Source organism: Vulpes lagopus, chromosome 15 (genome assembly GCF_018345385.1).
Source record: "Vulpes lagopus strain Blue_001 chromosome 15, ASM1834538v1, whole genome shotgun sequence".
Classification (NCBI taxonomy): domain Eukaryota; kingdom Metazoa; phylum Chordata; class Mammalia; order Carnivora; family Canidae; genus Vulpes; species Vulpes lagopus.
In genome coordinates this window covers 28711329-28723436 of record NC_054838.1, presented here as the reverse complement: position 1 = coordinate 28723436, position 12108 = coordinate 28711329, and the positions used below count along the sequence as shown (strand labels likewise).

The window sequence follows — 12108 nt, the reverse complement described above, 5'->3', positions numbered from 1 at the left end:
AGTCCAATGCTGGACTTGATCCTGAAACTCTGGGATCAGGCCCTGAGCCAAAGGCAGACACTCAACCACTGAGCCACCCAGGCATCCCAGTTCTATAGGGGTTTTTATTTTCAGTTTTGTAAGTTTTTAAAGTTTACAAGATTTAGTAGGAAGGAATGGGAAATAAAGTTAGAATGTGACCTGGGTTTACTATTATTTGATTTCCCTTTTTTTTTTTTTTAGCCCTACGTCTATGCAAGTTATACAACTTCTCTGTATTTAATTTTCCTTTAATAAAAGATGAGGTTAATTGTAATATTAATTCATACAGTCCTATGAGGGAAAAGTACAATATATAAATCCACAATATATAGTGGTTTTTTTTTTTAAGATTTTATTTATTTATTCATGAGAGACACACAGAAAGAGGCAGAGACACAGGCAGAGGGAGAAGCAGGCTCCATGCAGGGAGCCCGATGTAGGACTCCCGGGATCATGAACTGAGCCAAAGGCAGACAGACACTCAACCACTGAGCAACCCAGGCATTCCCAATATATAGTGTTAAATCAATTTTTTGTTGTTGTTGTTAAATCAATTTTTGAGGTGGGGAAAATCTCTCCAGTGTGGCACACCATAAATTAGTACTCCAATATATCTTATACCCATAATCTGGATAATCTTTGTCAGGCACATCAGTTTCCTGCATAGATAATCCAGTGACTATGCCTTGTCCATTGGATAAAATGTAAACTCATTTCTGCAGACATTTTCTCAACCATACTAGATGTCTGGACCAAAACAATGAGTATATGTGGTTCAAAACTGAGGCATGAATAGAGAGCATGAGCTGGAGTTCTCTTTTTCTGTGGAGTCCAATTATGCAGGTATGACTGTACTATGCAGATTATGTAGGTGTGATTGTTTATAATGTGATAAACTATAAAACTTGAGAAGTTTCTTTAGACAAAATGTCTACAACTGCTGGATAAAAATAAACATCCCCTGAAATGCTTAGCTGAGCTTTCAAAGGTTAAGGGAAATTCTCAGAGGCCAAACATGAAGAGATCATTGAAAATCAAAATGGCCAACTAATACTGAAGTAACACTGGGGGGGATCCCTGGGTGGCTCAGCCGTTTAGCGCCTGTCTTTGGCCCAGGGCGCGATCCTGGAGTCCTGGGATCGAGTCCCATATCGGGCTTCCGGCATGGAGCCTGCTTCTCCCTCCTCCTGTGTTTCTGTCTCTCTCTCTCTCTCTCTGTCTATCATGAATGAATGAATGAATGAATGAATGAATAAATAAATAAATAAATAAATAAATCTTTAAAAAATGAAGTAACACTGGGGGATTTACTATTTTTAGTCTTTTTTTTTAATTTTCTTAAAATATTTTGTTAATTTATTTGAGAGAGTGAGAGACAGGGAAGACGAGCAAGGTGAGGGGCAGAAGAAGAAGCAGACTCCCCACTGAACAGGGAGCCCAATGTTTGACTCCAGGATCATGATCTGAGCTGAAGGCAGATGTGGCCCCTCATTCTTCTAGTCTTTTATTTTATTTATTTTTTAAAGATTTTATTTATTCATGAGAGACAGAGAGAGAAGCAGGCTCCATGCAGGGAGCCTGATGAGCCTGATGTGGGACTCGATCCCCGGTCTCCTGGATCAGGCCCTGAGCCAAAGACAGGCGCTAAACCGCTGAGCCGCTGAGCCACCCAGGGATCCCTCCAGTGTTACTTCAGTATTAGTTGGCCTGAAGGCGGCGCTAAACCACTGAGCTACTGGGGCTGCCCTCTTTTTTTTTTTTTTTTAATTTATGATAGAGAGAGAGAGAGGCAGAGGGAGAGGGAGAAGCAGGCTCCATGCAGGGAGCCTGATGTGGGACTCGATCCGCGGTCTCCAAGATCACACCTTGGGCTGAAGGTGGTGCTGAACCTCTGAGCCACCCGGGCTGCCCAGAAAATAATCTACTTTTAAAGGAACTAATTTATTGGATAACAATAACGTGTAAGATAGAAGGGAACTGATGAGAGGAAAGTGTATTGAGGTAAAGATAATTAATTTTAGACTTTAATATTTTATTAGGATTAAGTACATGAAATTCCTTTTTTTTTTTAGTACATGAAATTCCTAAATTTAACTCTTTACTTATAAAATATTGTCAGTCTCGTATGGTTCAACCTAATGTAGTACAACTTTAAAGATAACCACTAAGCAAATAGAAATAAAATGTACAGCTTCCCAAAAAAGAGACAAAAGTGGAATAAAATCTCAATATAACATAAAAAAGTGGACAACAGATGATACCATTAATATAAAAATTTGAGCATGAAAACAATACAAAATATGGGTTGTAGATACAGATAGATATTTGAAAAATATAAGGAAATTCAGGATACTGCTAAGGGTGGAGAAAAAGAGATCAAACTTCAAAGATTTTATTTTTAAAGTTGGAATACAGATCTATTATTCTTTATAATTTGCAATGAATTAAACTTATTATGTTTAATAATAAAATTTTTAAAGCCATAATTTTTTAAAGCCATAAAGTTACAAAGACAAAAAAAAGTAACCCCAATATGTAGTGTTCTACAATTTTTGTGATGTAAACAATCTCACCATGTTTAAGATACCAAATGTAACATCACTGAATGCAGAATTAATAAGAGATGTACAGTAGCACATATCTAGTATTTTCACCATACAGATAACAGTGGATATAAATATTTCAAGAGCATAGAATGTAGTGAAATAATTAGGAATAATGAATTTTAAATATATATTACCTATATCTTAAATGATTTATTTAAGTAAGTTTATATAGTTTAGTTTTTAATAATGGCTGTGTCTAAAAACTGGCTTACAAAATTCCTCAAGAATTAAAAATCAATTCTCAAAAAAAATTTTTTTAAAATGTTTTAAAAATTAAAAAAATAAATAAAAATCAATTCTCACAAGCCAGTGAAAGCAATGTCCAGTATACCATTGCATAAGTATGAATCCAAAAGTTATTTCTAAGTGATATCAGAGAAAATGTTGTGAAGAACCTCTGAAAATCCTCTTCTTCATAAAGGCAATAAGAATAACGGCAGAAGTGTAAAAAATAAACTTTCTCTGTTCTCTGGAAGTTAACAAAGATTTTCAGCAATTCAGGGTGTATTTAAAAATTTTTTTTAAAAAGGACTGCTGAAAAATGAGCTTTGTGCAATTTTAACTTGCCCTATTCCAATCTACTCCATCCCCAGTTCCACTGTAGTCTTGAAAAGCAAGGACCCATAATCACAGTGAAAACTACCAGCCTAGAAATCACACAAGATGGAAGAATGGATTAAAATTCCCTCAAATCTCCAATCCCAGAGAATTGTCAATATTTGACCTGTCTGATGGTTCTCTGGACAACGCCACTCATAGGCTGTCTTTATTTGATCTGACTTAAGAGTTTGCCAGCGTAAACCTCTTTTTCCCCTCAAAGAAGTTTCTCCAGAACTGTCAGAGACAAATGTTTAACAATGCCTGGTGTGTTAGACAATAGTACAAACGAGGTCAACCAAAAGACTTAAAAGGGAAAACTATGAAATGAGATGTCCAGGCTTTGAAAAGCTCTGATATGAATGTTGGTATTGAAATGACAATACACATGTCCAAGGCTGTGCACATGTTCAGGAATGACACGAGAAGGCCCTAAGCTCACCACTCTGGCTAACCTGGAGACCCTGCATAAGCAAGAAATAGGCAGAATTTTAAACTGCCTGGCTGACTGTTGACTACATACCCCAAATGACATTCAAAGCCCCTTGGAAAACACTGGAAAACCTACTGGTTCCAGGGATATAAAGAAAAATCTGTCTAGTCATATTTCAGGAAACTGTATTCATAGAACTAGAGGAAAGTATGAGGACAATACCTTAAAAAATAGAGAATATCAATAAAGGGATAGAAATTATTTTTAAACACAAAATAGAAATGCTGGAGTTGAAAAGTATAATAACCAAAGTGAAAATTTCACTAAAAAGGCTCAATAGTGGGTTAGAATCAGCAAAACTGAAAAATACATGAATTGAGATTATCCAATTTGAGAAAAAGGGAAAAAGAATGAAGAAAATGAACGAAGCCTCAGATACCTGTTATATTTAAAATAACAATATACTCATAATGAGTATTACAGGAGAGGAGAGACAGAAGAAGCAGAAAGGATATTTGAAGAATAGTTGAAAATTCCCCAAATTTGATGAAAAACAATGTACACACCCACAAAGTTCAATATATTCCAGGTAGGATAAATTCAAAGTGATTCATATGTAGACACATCACAGTGAAACTGTCAAAAGCAAAAGACAAAGAATTTTGAAAGCAGTAGGAGAGAAATGACTTGTCAAGTCTAAGGAACCTTTAACAGTTGGCTTCTCATTAGTAACCAATGAAGCCAAAAAAGTGAGATGACATATTCAAAGTGCTTAGAGAAAAAGACTTTTATTTTTTTTTTATTTTTAAAAAAATATTTTACTTATTTGACAGAGAATGAGAGAGAGAGAGAGAGACAGCGAGAAAGCAAGCAGGTGACGCGGCAGGCAGAGGAAGTGGGAGAAGCAGGCTCCCTGCTGAGCAGAGAGCCTGAGTTAGGGCTCAATTACAGGATCTAGGGATCATGACCCGAGTTGAAGGTAGACGATTAACCAACTGAGCCACCCAGGCACCCCAAGAAAAAGACTTATTTAAATTTTTTTTTTATTTTAGCAGATCTTTTTAAAAATTTTATTTAAATTCAATCTGCCAACATATAGTATAACACCCAGTGTTCATTCCACCAAATGCCCAGAAAAAGACTTTTAATCAAGAATTATGTACTAAGCAAAATTATCTTTCAAAACTGAAGGATCAACTTCCATCATTATAGCACGAAGAGCTCCATTACCTTCTCCAAAATGAAAATTATTACTATTATTTTTTGAAGATTTTATTTATTTATTTGAGAAAGAGAGAGAGCATGACGGTAGGAGAGGAGGGACAGAGGGAGAAGCAGACTCCCCACTGAGCAGGGAGCCCAATGTGGGACTGGATTACAGGAACCCGGGATCATGACTTGAGCCAAAGGCAGATGCTGAGCCACCCAGATGCCCCAAAGTGAAAATAAAAAAAACCCTCCCCAATAAAAAAAATGGAAAAGAGAAAACCACTCAAAGCCTTTGGAAATCATCCTAAGAACAAACAGCAAATGAAAAAACATCTCTTTAGGAAAATCTATAAATATTTGGTAGGAAAGGTATCAGATTTTTCAGGAAGACTGCTACCTGCCACCCCCTATTCCTGCTCCCAGCTTAGTGAGGTGGAGACTCCACTCCAGACTGGTGCAGCCAAGAACACAGAATTATTTCCCTTTTCTGCTGCCAGCTGGAAAGCTTTGTTCCTGGGAGAAACAGGATTTAAGTGTTTCTCATCCTGCCCCCAGCTGTCTGCTGCTGAGACTAAGTCCTAAGTGAATGTAGTCCAGTGGTATGGGTTCTCTTCTTTCACCTAACCTCTACCTTGGGCATGGCACAATGAGAATCCTGGAAAAAGTATAATGTAAGGGAAATGCAGTTCAAACCACAATGAGATAACAATTCACACCCACCAAGATGATATAATAAAAACAAAACAAATCAATACTGTGAGGAGAGATTTAGAAAAATTATAACTTTCATAATTCCTAAAATCTAAAATGTAAAACAGTATATTTGCTTTGGAAAACAATTTGGTAGTTCCTCAAAAGATTAAATATAAAGTTGTCCTATGACTAGCATTTCCAATCCTAGGTATACACTTAAGAGAACTGAATTATTCTATTCATATGAAAAGTCTAGAATAAGCACATCTATAGCAACAGAAAGTAGATTAGGAGAGCCTGGCTTGCTCTATCAGAAGAACGTACAACTCTTGATTTCACAGTTGTGAGTTCAAGCCCCATGTTGGGTGTAGAGATTACTTAAAAAAAGAAAATCTTAAAAAAAGAAAAGTAGATTAGTAGTTGCAGGAGTTAGGGGGAGGGAAGAAAGGGGAGTGACTGCTACTGGTTATGAGGTTCCTTTTGGGTTGGTAAGTATATTCTGGAATTAGCACTAGTAGTTAGTTATTGCACAAGTTTATGCCAATAAAAAGTCCACTGAATTGCATACTTTATTTAATTATTTATTTAATTTAAATATTTTATTTAATTGAGAGGGAAAGAGAGATAGAGAGTGAGAACACAAGAACAGGGGGAGGGAGAAGCAGACTCCCTGCCGAGCAGGGAGCCCCATGGAATCATAATCTGAGCTGAAGGCAGACACCTAACCAATTGAGCCACCCTTGAATTGCATAGTTTAAAATGGTGAGTTAATGGTATGTGCATTAAACTCCAAAAGGGGAGGAGGAATAGTTACTTTTCACTTGCTCATGGCTTAGGAGGTTGGAAATCACTTGGTCATCCTTATGCAATGTCAACCAAACACTAATAGCTTACCTCAGTTCCTGTTTCTCTCCAATCCCAAGCCCGACTTCCCCCTGGCCACACTTTGCAGTCCTTATAAGTTTTAGTAGAGCCTTGTACTTTCATTTGCCCCCATGATAGGGAAGCAATTTCAGGGGAGGACATAAGGAACTTAACTGAACTCTGAAATTAAAAGAAAAAGATGTTAAATAAGTTATGAAGTAAAGTTGAAACAACTCCAAGATATAGGAGCTACACTAGATATAAAAATGTATTTTAAAATAGAATACTATATACAAAGTGCAGTAAACCCTGATACCCTATGAGTTAAGAAGCATCTTTGCATTTATGTAAAATGTTAACTCTTGGGATCCTGAATCATTTAACCATGGACTAGATACTACATTACTTCTCAGGCTCTGGATGAAATTCTTGATATTTTTTGAGAAATATAATTAAAAGATTTATTTCAGCGTGATGGAGTGAGGAGGTTGACACATCCTTTCTCCAAAAAGCAAGTAGAAAGCTGAACAAACCTTTCAAAATAATAACTTGGCACTCTAGAAATAATAATGAAAGAGGCATACTATAAGCTGAGAAGCGCTTATTTATGAAAACCATTCAATTTCAGAGAACAGTAACATGGCTAATTGTTCCTGCCTGGGATTACCATCAGGCCCCCATTATCAGTTCAGTTGATCCAGAGGTTCAACTTGGCCGAGGCAGGATATGAAAATCAACAAGTCTTGTTGCTTTGGCCAGAGGAGGCTTGATTGATTTAGAAGCATTATAAATTAAATTGGTGATTTCAATGGCAAGCAAATATGGATGGCAGGTGGTTCTGCTTCCTTGCTACTGTGGGCCGGTTTGGGGCAAGCAATGGATTTGCAGAGTAGGCAGGGATTTAACAGAAATTTCTCAGAGTTGACATAGCCATTGTGGGCTTGGTGAGATCTCCACATACCCAGAATGGACCAAATGCTGTGAATGTGTGTATCAAAGACAACAAACAATTGGGCTTAAATCATGCAAACATTCTGGGCCCGTGGAGCCAACAGCACATGCAAAATCAAGGAGCAAGATGGCTCAGAAGGACTTAGAACAATGTAAAAGGCAAGACATGAAAACAGTCTGAGTATTGAATGTACTCCCCAGTGCACACACTGACCCACCACTAGAAAGTAAAGGTTTTATTGGCTTGAGGTGTTTGAACACAATCTTCCTTTGACTGAATACTTAAACATGGAGCAGACCCCTAGGAAGACAAGCTTAAAAATAAAAACAAGAATAAAAATTAAATGGGCGCCTGGCTGGCTTAATTAGAAGAGCATGTTACTCTTGATCTCAGGGTCATGAGTTCAAGTCCCATATTAGGTGTAGAGATTACTTTAAAAAAAAAAGCTTTAAAAAAATGAATAAAAATTAAAAACAGATCCCAGGGGCCATACATCACATGGGAGACAGAATTCACAGATTTAGTCTAGGCAAGTACGTGACTAAGTACAAACAAACTAAGAACACGCTGTAGGGGAAAAATCAGAATCCAGAATTTTTCCAATATATAATCTAATCATTTTTGAACAAAAAACTATAAGACATGCAAAGAAACAGTCTGTTAAGTGTCTGCCTTCAGCTCAGGTCATGAGTTCAGCAGGGAGTCTATTTCTCCTCCCTTTGCTCCTCCCCCTGCTCATGCTCTCTTTCTCTCTCGAATAAGTAAAATCTTAAAAAAAAAAAAAAAAAAAAGACACACAAAGAAACAAAAAAATATGACCCATACTTATCAAGTGAAACTGTATCTGAGTGTTTCTGTATGTTTGATTTAGCAAAGATTTCAAAAAATTTATTATAAATATATTCAAAGAACTAAAGAAAGCATATATAAAGAATTAAAATGATGACAATAACTTAATACAAAATTGCAATAAAGAGACATTTCAAAAAAGAACCATAGAAATTCTAGTATTTATAAGTAAAATAACTAAAAGGTTAATTCTAATAGTCAAGATTCTACAGAGAAACAGACCCAGTAGATTATGCATATTATGAGATTTACTTCAAGAAAGTGTCTCATGCATTTGTGGAGTGGCCAGTTCAAAATGTGTAGGTAGGTTGGCAGGCTGCTAACTCTTGGGCAGAAGTCTGTCATTGCAGTAACAATGTATTATTTCTTCTTCTTCAAGGAAACCTCAGTTTTGCTTTTAAGGCCTTTCAACTGATTGGATGAGACCTACCAAGAATATTGAGGATAATCTTCTTTATTTAAAAGTCAATTGAAAAAAAAAATAAATAAAAGTCAATTGATTGTAGATGTTAACATCTACAAAACAGCATCACAGCAACACTTAGATTAGCATTTGATTGAATAACTGGGTACTATAGTCTAACCAAGTTGACATATAAAACTAACCACCACAGTACACCCCTTGTCAATCTGGCACCTATATATATGTCCTTAAACCATGTTATTCTCCAAATAAACACATTAATAAAGTGGATACTTCTGCCTAACATTAATAACTACTAATCCATTTTGCAGCTTCAAATACTGAATATGCATTTTGAAAATACATAGCAAAGTATATAAACACAGTTTCAGGTGCTATAGGAGGAAAGTACAAATTTATAAGACATGATTCCTGTTTTTAGGAACTAATATTACCCTTGAGGAGAGAAGACATATACAAATAACTACAGTTTTTTAAGGTAATTTTTTTAACATGAAGTCACTTTTGAAAAGTGGTGTAAGGGATGTATATTGAGTTGTTATGAGTGTTGAGAAGACTTCTGTGTTAGTCTTTTAAAGCTTCCATAACAAAATATGGCAGACTGAGTGGCTTAAAAAACAAATTTATTTTCTCACAGTCTTGAGGCTGGAAGTCCATTATAAGGTGCCAGCAGGATTAGTGTCTAGTGGGACTTCTCTTCCTGACTTGCAGATGGATTCCTCCTTGCTTTTCCTTTTTTTTTTTCTCCCATGTGGCCTTTTCTCTGTGTCTTAGTCTTTTTTGGTCTTTTTTTTTTTCAGGGGCCAGAGAGGAAAAAGGATGGGGTCCAAATTCCTAATTCAATCTTTTTACTAGTTATAATTCCATTCAGATTTTCTTGAGTTTCAATAGTTTGTGTTTTCTAGGAATTTGTTCATTTCCTTTAGATTATCTAATTTGTAGGCATATAGTTATTTATAATATTCCTTTATATTTTTTTAATTACTGTAGATCATGATGTCACCTTGTTCATTTCAGATTTTAGTTACTTTTTTATTTTCATCTTGTCCAGTCTAGCTAAAGATGTGTCAGTTTTGTGGTTATTTTCAAAGAATCAATTTTTGGATTTATTGTTTTTCTCTATTTTTCTCTTCTCTATTTCATTAATATCCATGCTAATCTTCCTTATTTCCTTCCATTTGCTTTATGTTTAGTTTGCTTTTCTCCAGTTTTTTAAAGATGGAAAGTTAGCCTATTGATTTGAAATAATCTTTTTAATTGTTTTAAAATTTTTTAAAAGACTTTGAGAGAGACAAAAACAGCGACAGAGATAGTGAGAAAGCACATACAGGGAGGAGAGGGAGTAGCAGGCTCCCTGCTGAACAGGATCCTGGGATCTTGACCTGAGCCAAAGGCAGACATTCAATGAACTGAGCCAGCCAGAAGCCCTAAAATTATCTTTTTTAATACTGGCATTTGTATATAGCTGCACATTTGTCTTTAAGTAGTGCTTTGTGCATCCCCTAAAATTTTCATTTTTATTTATCTAAAAGCATTTTCTAGGGGATCCCTGGGTGGCTCAGCAGTTTAGCACCTGCCTTTGGCCCAGAGCATGATCCTGGAGTCTTGGAATCAAGTCCTCCATCAGGCAAGGCTCCCTGCATGGAGCCTGCTTCTCCTTCTGCCTATGTCTCTGTTTCTCTCTCTCTCTCTCTCTCTGTGTCTCTCATGAATAGGTAATAAAATCTTAAAAAAAAAAAAAGTATTTTCTAGTTTTCCTTGAGATTTCTTCTTTGAACTATTGATTATTTTTTTTTTTTGAACTATTGATTATTTATTTGGGTATGTGTCACTTAATATCCACCTATAAATGAATTTTCCAAACTTTCTTCTGTTTTTGATTCTGGTCTAATTCCATGTTTGAAGAACATATTTGACATAATTTCAACACTTCTAAATTTGTTGAGACTTCCTTTTTATGCCCTAGCACATGGTTTATCTTGGAGAATTCTCCATGTGCACTTGAATAAAACATGTATTCACTATTGTTGTGCAGTGTCCATAGGTGTCTGTTAGGTCTAGTTATTTTATAGTGTTGTTCAAGCCTATTTTTTTTTTTTTTTGGTTGACATTCTTTGCAGTTGTCCTAGATGACCATTATTGAAAGCAGAGTATTGAAGTCTCCAAGAAGTATTGTTGAATTTTCTATTTCTCATTTCAATTCTGTCAGTTTTTGCTTCATGTCTATTAGGGCTTTTGATGTATTGACTCCTTGTGGTTTCATTCCTAGCTTTAGGAATGAAGTATTGACCTTTGAATCTCTAGCTATAGGAGTGAAGCACTGACTTAAGCTAATGCATTGAGTACATTCTACTTTCATTTTCTATACTGGTCACACTGGCTGAGTGGCTGAATACGTGAGTTGAGACATACCAATCAGTGTCAGTTTAGGGACTTTTTTGGGGGAAATTCTGAGATATTTCCCCCAAAGGGAAATATCTGGGATGGATAGATTATAGAAGGGTACCTTGAAACTATTAGTACCAGGAGGGAAATCAGTTTGAAAATTCAGCCCATGCGGAAGGCAACACAGACATCCTAGGAGAGTTATGATCTGATTAGATCATATCTCAAGCATGAGCTACCACTCATCTTTTCAATGATGTAAGATAATATATTTCCTTTATTGTTTAAGCCTGTTTGTCTTTTACTTGCAACTTAAACTATTTTGACACAATTAATCTTAAGGATTCACCAGATATCCAAATGTCATCTTAATAGTATTGAAGAAATACTTCTGCAACCCAGTTCTGCTTGGTACTTGGAAAACTGATGTGTCTGACATACCATAAAGTTTTACTGAATTAAAAGTATACAATAACTACTGTAGTCCTGCTTAGATGTCATCTAGGAGTCTGGAGGTAAGACAGAAATTTTACCCAACAATGTTTCCTTTGTCATTACCAAATGATAAAGATCAAATTTGTTCATTTATCCAGATGTTCATTCATTTTCCTCCACATGTAAAGCTAAGGGAATGTGTTTCAAACTTTGTCTAAATCACAACAAATACATTTTATATCATAACACACATACCTCTACAAACATATATATTTCATATCTACTTTTGCAATATATATATTTATCATACCCTTATTATATGTGATACACTATTTTTTTTATAATACACTATTTTCTATTCACTTTTTAGCATCCTCCCTTTTTAGTACTGTTCTATTTTTTTTTCATTTTTAATGTAATTTTGGTCTTGATCCACCAAATTAATTTTAAAACTAACTAATGGGTTATGATCCTTCATTTAAAAAACATTACTATAGGCAAGGGCTACATTCAAAATAAATAATGAGGGCAGCATGTGCACTGGCTACATCAAAATGGGAGTGGAGAGCTAGAAGAGGGTCTGATGTGTCCGTATTGAATGTTCAGTTGCTGGGAGTTGTTAGAATGAAACTAGGGAAGC

At 35.7% G+C, this 12108-nt stretch overlaps 1 protein-coding gene across 3 annotated transcripts in view; it reads right to left on the bottom strand.

Moving 5' to 3' along the window:
• Window positions 1-12108, bottom strand: part of AAMDC (adipogenesis associated Mth938 domain containing) — a 36689-nt gene that overhangs the window by 19024 nt on the left and 5557 nt on the right. For all 3 annotated transcript variants that reach the window (XM_041730567.1, XM_041730568.1, XM_041730569.1), the window contains exon 2: window positions 6454-6603. In XM_041730567.1, coding sequence (XP_041586501.1) covers window positions 6454-6585 — 132 coding nt within the window. In that variant the 5' untranslated portion in view covers window positions 6586-6603. The remainder of the gene's footprint in view (window positions 1-6453; window positions 6604-12108) is intronic.